At 30.5% G+C, this 11,281-nt stretch overlaps 2 protein-coding genes and 1 long non-coding RNA gene across 3 annotated transcripts; 1 reads left to right on the top strand and 2 right to left on the bottom strand.

The window, feature by feature from the left end:
* Nucleotides 1–1,973: 1,973 nt before the first annotated feature.
* LOC145958270 (uncharacterized) lies at nt 1,974–7,186 on the top strand. The gene is made up of 2 exons (XR_014433989.1): nt 1,974–4,024; nt 4,163–7,186. It is a non-coding gene; the product is annotated as an uncharacterized LOC145958270 (long non-coding RNA).
* Nucleotides 7,187–7,299: 113 nt separating this feature from the next.
* LOC145958269 (uncharacterized) lies at nt 7,300–8,663 on the bottom strand. The gene is made up of 3 exons (XM_083075090.1): nt 8,236–8,663; nt 8,073–8,148; nt 7,300–7,990 (listed from the first exon to the last, which is right to left on the bottom strand). The coding sequence occupies exons 1-3, from the start codon at nt 8,281–8,283 to the stop codon at nt 7,341–7,343; spliced, it is 774 nt and encodes a 257-aa protein (XP_082931216.1). The 5' UTR covers nt 8,284–8,663; the 3' UTR covers nt 7,300–7,340.
* On the bottom strand, nt 8,450–9,757 carry LOC145957905 (uncharacterized). The gene has a single exon (XM_083074333.1). It carries the CDS (start codon nt 9,755–9,757, stop codon nt 8,450–8,452), a length of 1,308 nt encoding a protein of 435 aa, XP_082930459.1.
* Nucleotides 9,758–11,281: the final 1,524 nt, after the last annotated feature.

Below are 11,281 nucleotides of genomic sequence, written 5' to 3'. Positions count from 1 at the left end.
ATTAAAAAACCATAAGAATTATATAAATTTCAAAATTCAAAATTAGGCTAATTTTAAAATTGAATTTATAATAAAATATGATTATATATTAAAATTTTTAAAAATGAATTTAGAAATTATTGAAACGATAATTTATATTTATGTTATTTTATATAAAAAAAAATGAATTTGGTAAACAGAAATATCTTAAATTTAGATTTTTAATAAGTTGAATATGTAATAACTCAAAATTGCTGGTGGCCGGAACGGGCCGTTTCAAAAGTGAAACGGGCCGTTCCGGAATAAGAAAAATGCCCAAAACTGGAGAAGCAGAACGACCCGTTCTCATAACCAGCAGAACGGCCCGTTCTGCTTCTCCAATATAGGGCATTTTTGTTATTCCGGAACGGCCCGTTTCACTTTTGAAACGGCCCGTTCCGTCTACTGTTACGGAATAAATTTAAATTCAGTATAAAAATAATAATAAAATGATTATAAAAACTAAAATTAAATAACTTAGTTAAAAAATGACTATAATTAATAATTTAATGTAAAATTTGTTTAAAATTTTTTGAAAATAAATAATAAAATAAATCCTCCCTTTCGTCTTTTTCACTTTTTAGAAATGTGTTGACAAGATAATGGATAATATATTTATTTTTAGATAAAACTTAAATGCAATATTAAATGCTAGAGGGAACCGGCCAAGTTAACTATATATAGAGTATCATACAAAGAAGGAGAGTGACACTTAAGTATTCTTAATTAAGATTTATATTAAAGTTTATATTAATATTTTATTGTTGAATTTATTGTATTACCCTTTATCAAAATTTTCTGGTATTAAGTGCATTTATATATTTAGAGTTTTATAAATGTTACACTCAAAATGTGAGGAAATGTATTAAAAATTTTATATTGAATAATGATATAACTAAAATAAAGTATATATAAATAATAAAAATTCGTACATTACAAATCACTTATATATATATATATATAATTAAGAAATAACTTATTTAAGATATATTATATAATAAGTTTTTATATAATAAGATCTTAATTATAATTAACATTAAACATTCAATGAATTCGAATAATGATATGTTTTAAGAAATAACTTCTTTAAGATCTTATATAATAATTTTTAGAGATTTAATGAATTGAGTAAAATTTATATTAAAGATAATATATAATTAAGATTTGTAAGTTATTGATTATAATACTTTTTAGTTACCGTATTTACCAAAAAATTATTTTTAATTAAAATATATTTTAGAATTTTAGTTAATTCATTATCATTCACTCACTTGATTAAAAAGTGATAAAATATAATTAATTTTTAATTAATTTAATAAAATAAAAACTTTAAAATATATATCTAAAATCTGTAACAATTTCTTAAATACAAATATTTAATTAATTAATTTTAATATATACTAAATTTAATATTAGAAAATTTATAAATATTTTAGTTATAATTTTTATTATCTTTTGATTTAATATTGGATTTCTTTTGATGGTGAAAGATATTTACCTGGATTTCCCTTATGGTGTGTTTGGATGAGTAATTTTACAAATTCAAGGAATTTGAAATTTTTGGTATTTGAATTACTTTGATTTCAATTTCTATCATTGTTAAAATATTTTGTTTGGATAAGTCAATTCAATTTTTTTTAAATTTTAAATTGTTAATATGGATATGATAATTTGATTCTATCATGATAAAATTGCTTTTAAAAATATATTTATATGTTGAGATTTTTAAATAAAATTTTATAAAAAAAATGTTAACCAATTTTTAAATATTTAATAATTTTAGAAATTAATTTAGATAATATTTAATAATTTTTAAAGTATTTTTAAATATTCAATAATTAAAAATATGAAGATATAAGATAAAATATATAAGTGAAATAAGGGGAAAAAAATATGAGGAATTTCAAATTCTTACATTTTTTGGAGAATTTGAAATTCTATTATTTCAAAGAATTTCACAAATGCTTGGAATTCAAATTCTTTGTATTATGGTATACTTAAGAGTTGTTATATGGTATACTTAAGAGTGATTTTTTTCAAATCACTCGGTTGTTATTTGAGAATAATAATCAATACTACCAGAGAGTTGTTATATGGTATACTTAAGAGTGATTTTTTTTAAATCTGTTGATCTAGATTGTGTTTGAGAGAAGACATTTAAGTAGCTTATTAAGTTATTTTAACTAGTTTACAAGCTAATCCGATTAAATAAGCTTGTTTAGTATGGGTGTTTATAATTTATTTTTATAAATTAATTGAAATAACTCAGTTTGTAAGTCTTTTTTTTTTTTATTCTTTTTACTTTGTTATCCTTATTATTTTTTTGAAATTAATTTTTATTCTTTTTAATTTAAAAACTACTTTATCTTTCCTGTCATTTTCTCATCCTCGTTATAAGAATTATTTCTTGACATTTTATAATTATCAATTAGCCTACAAAAAACTTCCAATTCAATTAGCTAGTTCACAAACTTCTAATTTTTCAGTTCTTAACTAATAAGTTTTCAGTTTCCAATTTATAACTTATAAATTTTCAGTTAGTTTATGAGCCAATTTTACTAAAAACCTTTAATTAACTTTATAATTCTTGTAACTTTTTTTTTTTACAATATAACACTGCTTATTAAATAATTAGTAGCAAGTATTTTTTTTAATTATAGTCATTTTGTACTGGTTATCTAACTCTTGCTCGTATCAGTATATATAAATTTAATACATTTAATTATAATATTATTGTAGTAATTTTGTGTATGAAAAAGCTTATTAGTGCAGTTGTGGTGGTTCGTCGATGTCTGGAATCAATGTTATTCCTAATCAGCTGTGACTATTAGGGTGGAAAGAAAATTGATTTCAAGATGGTTTGATTGGCTAGGAACTAAAATTTGTAGTCCTTTTTCTTATAAACTGATTGATGAGCCGTAATTTAGTGCTTCAATTCATATCATTATGGCATTGATTACTTCTCACATTTAGGGTTAATTTCGTGGTTTTATCATGTTTGCTAATTGTCATTTGAATTATGGGCCTAATTGCAAAACTAATCAAATTTCTGTTTCTGGACAGTTTGACCTTTGCTCGGTTTTTTGGCTCTATCTGGAGCTACAGGACTCCGAATTGAGCAATCTTGGTGGCGTTGGAAAGCTAAGAGAAAAAGCTACAAATGTCTCAATAATGTGCATCTCCTAGTTCGAAGCCTAAGATGGTCAAAATGGAGCCCGAAAATGACCCATGGAATCTGGAAACGTTTTGGGCCTTGTTTTGCAATGTTCAAATCAGTTTGGGCCCAATTTGACCCAAGCCTTCTAGAAGGGCAAAAGGGTAATTTAAGAAACCCTAAAAGAGGGCAGAAGGGAGCCCTCTTCACACATTCTCTGTCTCTTCCCCAAAACCGTAACCCTAACCCCCTTCCTCTCCCGCTCCCTCTCCCTCTCTGCCACCGCTCCTCCCTCCCTCTCCGCCCTCTCCTTCCTCCGCCGCATCTCCATCGCGGCCTCCCCCTCCCTCCGCTGCTTCCTCCTCCCCGCCACCCCCTCCCTCCGCGCCCTCTCCACACGCGCCACCACCTCCTCCCTCAACGACCCCAACCCCAACTGGTCCAACCGCCCCCCCAAGGAAACCATCCTCCTCGACGGCTACGCCTTCATCGAAGAGATGCGCCGCGAGGAAGGTCACGCCGCTGTGAACTGTTCAGCGGTAAAGCGGAAGAAACCATGCTATGTTTGCGGTGGTTTGGGACACAATGCAAAATAATGCACTAAGGTATGTCTTATAGTCATATTCTGTCATTTTATTGGAATATGAGGGTTTAATGTGTTTTGTTGAGATATGTTTTATGCTCCTACAGACGCAAGATTTCTTTATCTGCAAAAAAGGTGGTCACCGTGCTAAAGACTGTCCAGAAAAGCATGCGAGTACTTCTAAAAGCATTTCTATTTGCTTAAAGTGTGGAAATTTTGGGCATGATATGTTTTTTTGCAAGAGTGATTATTCACTGGATGATCTCAAGGTTGTTTTGTTTCTTATTGTGCTTTTCTTTTATTGTCAAATTTGGGAAATGTTTTTGGTTGGATTTGCATAAAATTAGTGGCTTCTGTTGGATTTGAATTGCTAAGTCACTGACTATTTACCTTTTCTGTTTAATTAGGAAATTCAATGTTATGTCTGCAAGAGGCTTGGCCACTTATGCTGTGTCAATTCTGATGATGCAACACCATGAGAAATTTCTTGTTACAAATATGCTCATTTGGGTCATACGGGTTTGGTAAGTTTTATTTATTTAATGGTTTAATTGTCTTGCCTTATTATATATAGCTCTTTTGCATAATCTAGTCTACTCTTACTGTGTGACTCTTATTCTCTCTTAGTAAGGGGGGAATTTGTTTGATTGTTTCTTTCTTTTTGTTGTTGTCATCTTTTTCATACCAGGCATGCTAAAATGTTTGCAAGATTTAAATTTTATTTAGTGGAAATAAATAGAAGAAAGTTGAAATAGCCTGAAAATGATATTTCACTTATTGCTGAATTGCTTGTTAACATGTATGTGAAGGAAACCAATCATTTTTCTAAACCTAAATGCATCAGTGACAGCCATTTTGAACTTTCTTTCCCTTCAAAATCATTAGTTATCCTTGCACTCTGTTAAAAGCAAATTTCATCCTGAAAACAAATGAATAATATGCTAGTATTCAAGGTATTAGCTTTCAGTTGCTTTGATATAGAGAAAGGAAAATATGGCAACTAATAGGAACTACTGTCTTGGCCTTTGTGTTCTGATTGTACTAATGGTTACCGGTGTTAAACAACCTTTTACTTGTAGAGATGTGAGTTTTCTTTGTTTTCATTTTCAAAATATCACATTTTATAAAATAAAAAATATATGGTACAATAACTTGATTAAACAATAGTTAAATCTTTAGTTGCCTGATTGTTTTCTTAGATTCTGTGGAAGTATAATTTTAGAGTAGCTTGGTTGTGGTGGAGTGTCATTTTTGAAAATCATTGAGGGGATTATTGTCATCAACTCACATTCGGGTCTTTTTAAATAAGATATATTGGCATATGTAAATTTGATAATCAATTGATGCAGGCATGTTCAAGGCATGTTAATTTTTTTGGTGTGTTGATAGTTTTAATGACTATTTTACTGTAAGGCTTAATTGTATGTGCATGTTTGTAACTTTTTTGGGACCTGGTCTCAACAAGGCATGCATGTTTTATTGTTTTGGGTTTACGATTTTGATCCTCTTGGATGTTCTAGAGTGTACTTGGTGATTTGCTTGTTCTGATCAGTTCACATAATACATTGCTGTGTTCTTGTTAATTTCTGGTCACATTGCGCTATATTGTATTTACTTGGATGTTTTTAAACACTAACTACATAATTTTTTTAAGTGGCTTTGGTTATCCTTTTGAATTGGCTCTACTATCCCTTGCTTTTAATTTGATTCCCTGCTTTTTAGAATTGTTATATTTTGGGTTTCTGATTTCAATATTGCTTTAGCTGAACCTTATTTTGATATTTTGCACCACTTTGCAGGGAAGTTCCCAACACTTGTATTAAGACTTATGCCCACATGATTTTTTCTTATATATATTTTTTAATTTGTCAGTTCATATATTTGCTTTGATGATGCTGGTTTTCCTTTAGTTTCCACTAGCCAGTGACGAGACAGTGTTGGAAGAAGGTGATATATTGAAAATGTAAGATTTTTGAGCATGGTTTTTTTTTTCTCAGTAGGAATTTTGTTATGAGTGATAGGGGAATGAAATTTGTGTTTTTCGCTATTACTGGGAAGTTGATGGTAGTTTCTTTGGTTGTTTGTAGTGATTTGGCTTGTCATATAGATGGTTTCATCGTGGCTGTGGCTCACACTCATGTTCTTCAGGAAGGTCCTGTCACAAGAAGGGCAGCTGATGTTATTGCTACTGCAAATACTGCTGCTGAGGTGGCCTTGAGGCTTGTTAGGCAGGGAAAAAGGGTAATCACTTTTAAGAATTTTTTCCCCTGTATTTGAATTTTTGTATGATTTGATTTGGAATTTTCAACATGTTGCCTCTATTAATTGTATGTTTCGTAGATAGGTATAAGGTCATCACTATATAAGCAATCTAGCTTAGTAAAATTAGGTTGCTTCATGTGTATTGTTTGAAGGGGTTTCTTTGCCTAAATGTGTGCCTTGTGGATTTTGATCTCTAAATGATGAAAAGTATCATGGCTATGGATATACTCCAATGAAACTTTATTGTCATAGTTACACTGATAGAGGTCATTCATTATTTTTCATGTGTTGTCTTGCCGATTAAGCACATCATTAATCTTGGGAACTCCTCTTGATGTCTGTATTGTTCTTTTATCTTCATTTTAAATGATATCATGCATTTTCATAAAAAAAGACTTGATATTTTTTTTTTATTGAAATTGTTTCAATAATAGCTCTGGTAATCGATTACAAGAAATGGGTAATCGATTACCAGAGACCCTTTTAATAAGTTAATTTCGAACATATATATGATTTCCATTGTCTGGTAATCGATTACATGTATAGGTAATCGATTACCAGAGTCTTAAAACAATAGTTTTCTCAAATTTAGTAATCAAACAGTTAGCGAGGGATTCATCCCAATTAGTGACGGATAAAATCCGTCGCAAATAGCGAGGGATTTAATCCCTCTCAAATAGCGAGGGATTTAATCCCTCTCAAATAGCGAGGGATTTTACATACCTCTCAATCCCTCTCAAATTGCGAGGGATTTAATCCCTCACAAATTGCGAGGGATTTAATCCCTCACAAATTGCGACGGATTTTTATTAATTTCTAAACATTTATTGTTACAAATTTGTGACAAAAATTATATTATTTGTGACGCCTTAATTCCGTCACTAATTGTGACGGAGCAAATAATCCGTCACTAAATATTTTGTGACGCCAAATTTTGTGACGGAATCATTTCCGTCACAAATTCTGTCACTAACTTATTTGTGACGAAGTTTATGAAGTTTAGTGACGGATTTTTTCCCTCTCTAATTTTAATTTTTCTAGTAGTGCTTGTGTGGCTCCTTGTCCAAAAACATAATCAAAAAATCCACCACTTTGTTGTTGATAATAAAGATCATTATAATTCATTGATGGTTGGTGGTATGAGGGAACTTGGTCACTTCCATATTGATTGTATACATTAAAATAAGGATGTTGATAAACTAATGGTGGATAGTACCCTTGACTACTTTCTGAAGAATCATCAATATTGAATTCACTAAAACTTTGTTCAATATGAGAAGATGAAGAATCTTGACATGACACATTTTGTTTATTTTTTCCTCTTCAAACTTGTGAATTGTCTCTTCTATTATCACCTGAAAATGAACGATCAGGAGAAATCATACCTGGCATAGAAGTAGTGAAATCAATTACCAGATTTGTGTCACGCCTAGTATATGGAGTCTCTTGATATGGATCATTTTGTCTTTGTTCATCCTCATCATCCTCACCATCATTTTCTTCACCTTCAATATCAACACCATCATCACCACTATTATTACTTGGTGGGCTTAAGTCACCACCATCATTATCACTATCTCCACCTTCCACATCTTCATCATCTGTATCAATTCGAGGCAACCACTCTGGATTTTGAACTCTATCTAAAAGTGGATTTTCTTTTTCTTCTATCCATGCAGATAATGGATCATCTTCTCGAAATATATAATCAAGATTAATTGGATTGAAACTTGATTCAATTTCTTCTTGACTTTTTCTCATTTGATGCCTCATTTTCAAATTCATGTTGTAATGTGTAAAGACAAGTTTTTGCAACTTTTTGTACTTAAGCCTATTCCTTGTCTTTGTATGAATATAGCTAAACGTACTCCAGTTTCTTTCACAATTTGTGGCTGAAGTTGTTTGACTTAAAACTTTAATAGCCACACGTTGAAGTTCAGGAGAGCATGAACCAAACATCAACCACCATTCAACTTTTTAAGAGATCAAGCAAAAAAAAGTTATTATTTATAAAAAATACATTTATTTATTGAGAAAGGAAGAAACTATATTTACCTGGATTCATTCTAGACCAAGCTCTTTGAGCTTGAGGTGTAGCAAATGTTTCACCCATGTCTTTAAACAATACCAACTATATAACATTATATTGTATAAGATATCAATACATAGTTATATAACAATAATTTTAAAAAACAAAATATAATTATTTATTACTAACCGAGTTTAAAGCTTTAATTTGATCATCCATGTTTCTCTCCAATTTCATAATGACCTTTTTGGTTCCTTCAAATGTCTCTCGATACACATCAGATCCAGGTTCAACTCCATATTGAAATTGTGGATTAAGAAAATACCCTAAAAAATAAATAGTTAATCAATATGTATCTATAATTGTATGTATTAATGTATTGATTTATATAATAAACGTAAAATTACAATGACATACCAGCAGAATGAAGATCAGAATGCATGAATCTCCAACGCTTGTCAACTATTTCTTGGTATTGAGAATAATAACGAGAACTTTTTTGAATTGATTGTTTTGCTCGATCAATTGCCTCATATATAAAACCCATTGTTGGTTTCTCATCACCATCAACTAGCCTCAAAACTTTTACTAAAGGCTCAAATACCTTCAATATATCATTATCCTTGCTCCAAAAATCATTGCCAATAACAATTTGTCTTGCTTCAAATGCCAATCCATTTTTTTCTCTTCCAAATTTAGATCGTCTAAATTCTTCTGAGTTGAACATGTTCCTCAAGCCTTGCTTTTGTTGCACAATTGCTTGAAGTTGTAAGAATTGTGTTGCAAATCGGGTAACACCAGGACGAACAATTTCTCTACCTCCAGTGTATTTTTTCATGAGATTTACAATCCATGTGTGATTGTAGATAAAAGTTGTTACTACTTTTGCATCACTTAATAACTTTTGCACATTCTTTTTTTTTCCTATATCCTCCAAACAAAGATCCAAACAATGTGCTGCACATGCAGTCCAATATAAATGTTGTCTCTTTTCCATCAACTTTTGACCAGCTGCTTTAAGTGCTTTTTCATTATCTGTAACAACTTGAATTACAAATTCTTCTCCCACTTCATCCACAACCTTATCCAATAACTGAAAGTAGTAATCAGTATTTCTACTGTCAACATTAAAAGCATCAATAGATTTCAAGAAAATCATTCCCTTGCTACAATACACTAGAAAATTCATAATATGTGTATGATTTATACTATCTGTCCAACCATCACACATTATTTTTACTCCTTTTTCCTTCCATGTAGTTTTCAACTTGCTTATCCATTCTTGCATGCTTTTATATTCAGCTTCTAAATACACATCAGAAACTTCATAAGGTGTAGGGCATTTAACTGATGGACCTACCTCAGCTGCTGCAATAATCAAATTATGCAACCATGGAGAATTTGATAAATTCATAGGTATGCGTTCATAAATTATAAACTTGCTTACCGCTTCTCCGAGCTTTTTTTTTAATGTTTTCATAAGACCCCCACCTATTTTTGGTTGTTTCATACTTTTACTTCTCACAAGATCCACATTTGTAGACCTTAAAGCAAAAGTAGCATCTTCTTTTCTTGAAGTTTGACTAACACTCATGCGAGAGCTTCCACCTGATTCATAGATGTTATTAGATCCCTCTGTTTGTTGTCTGAATCGTTGTCTATCTTCCCACTCACGTTGTGATCTAATGCTTTGTTGCGAAGCTATCCTCATCTCCTCGTCACTATCTTCTTCATCATCTTCTCTTAATCGAGATTCAAATTCTTCTTTTCATTTTCTAAAGTCAATTTTCTTTTCTTTTCTATCTTTGAGAAGTTTCATCATATTCTCCCTAACAAATGACGTGACTCTTGGACAACCTGCTACTTGAGCTTTATCATGTGCTATGTGTTGCTTCAATCTTGTAATGCCACCCCTTATTATCTTTTGACAAAGTTTACATTGGACATTGTTGCGATTTCCTGCTATAGGTACTCCAAAATGCCATCCAATATCGTCGCTTGGAGCACCTTCTAGTCTTCCTATAGGAAATTCTTCATTTGATGTCATTATGTATTATATTTGTATAAAATTTTGAAAATATAATATCAATCAATAATTAAATTATATTTTAAACTTCAGAACAATGACTAATAAATTAACATAATGATAAAAATAAATATAAACAACCTAATATTGATATACATATAATTAGGCTAAGCATATTATATATAAAAATATTGCAAAATATTCTAATAATCATTCACATCTATACTAATATATAAAAGGGATACCCTTTTCGGTAACCACTTTGGTCTTCGCATTTTTTAACCATTATACCCTTCTATTTTAAAAAATTAAAAAAATATTTTCTTTTATCAAATTTAAAAACTTAAAACTAATTGACTAACAAAAATACATTATTTTCTGTAAAAATAAAATAAGTTGAGTTTAGTTTTAAAGATATGCTAATTTCATTTCGTTTAAATTAGATAATAATTATAATTATATTTTTTAATTTACTATTACAATATTTGTATATTCGGTGGTGATTATCATGGTAGAAAAAATTTATTAACAAAAGCATTTTTTTTTTGCATTTTACTGGCTAAATAATAATAAAAGAAAGATTTTCATCCATGTGATAAAACAGCTACATGTGTACTTAGTTTACAGTTATTATGCTTTTTAATGAAATTAAATAGCTTCAGTTAACAAAAAAAACTAAATTAATTGATGACTAATGGCCATTTAAAATTTTAATTAAAGGCCACAAACACAAGCCCAAAGCTAGCCCACGTCCATTCTAATTTTTTTCATGCTCCGTTAATTCCTAAACACTAAAACGTTGATAGAGTCCAACATTCAATTTGGGTCCCCATCACACGTCCAACTCACTAAATAAAAAATGATATTAAAAGAAATTTAGGTTTTCTTTCCTAATGTTGCTCATTGCTAGAATGCGCCGCCGCCGCTGTTAATCCCCCAAACCCCAGAATCCATATTCACCGCAGCATTTCAAGAAAAAATCAAGCATTTCAAGCAAAAATCAAGCGAAAATGAAGCCAAAATCAAGCAACAATCAAGCAAAAATCAAGCCAACAACAATGGCAAGGATATCAACAAACAACAACAAAGAGAAACAGGGGTACGTAAGAGGCAGAAAACTTACCATTAACAACCAAGCTTCCTCTTCTTGGTAGAGATACAAAGGGAGTTCCGAATGAAAGTGTAAGTTTTATGAATCTATGCTTTGTT

Source organism: Cajanus cajan, chromosome 5, assembly GCF_000230855.2.
Source record: "Cajanus cajan strain Asha chromosome 5, NIPB_CcT2T_4, whole genome shotgun sequence".
NCBI classification, from domain to species: domain Eukaryota; kingdom Viridiplantae; phylum Streptophyta; class Magnoliopsida; order Fabales; family Fabaceae; genus Cajanus; species Cajanus cajan.
The sequence above is the reverse complement of the archived record's forward strand: the minus strand, read 5'-3'. Positions and strand labels throughout refer to the sequence as shown.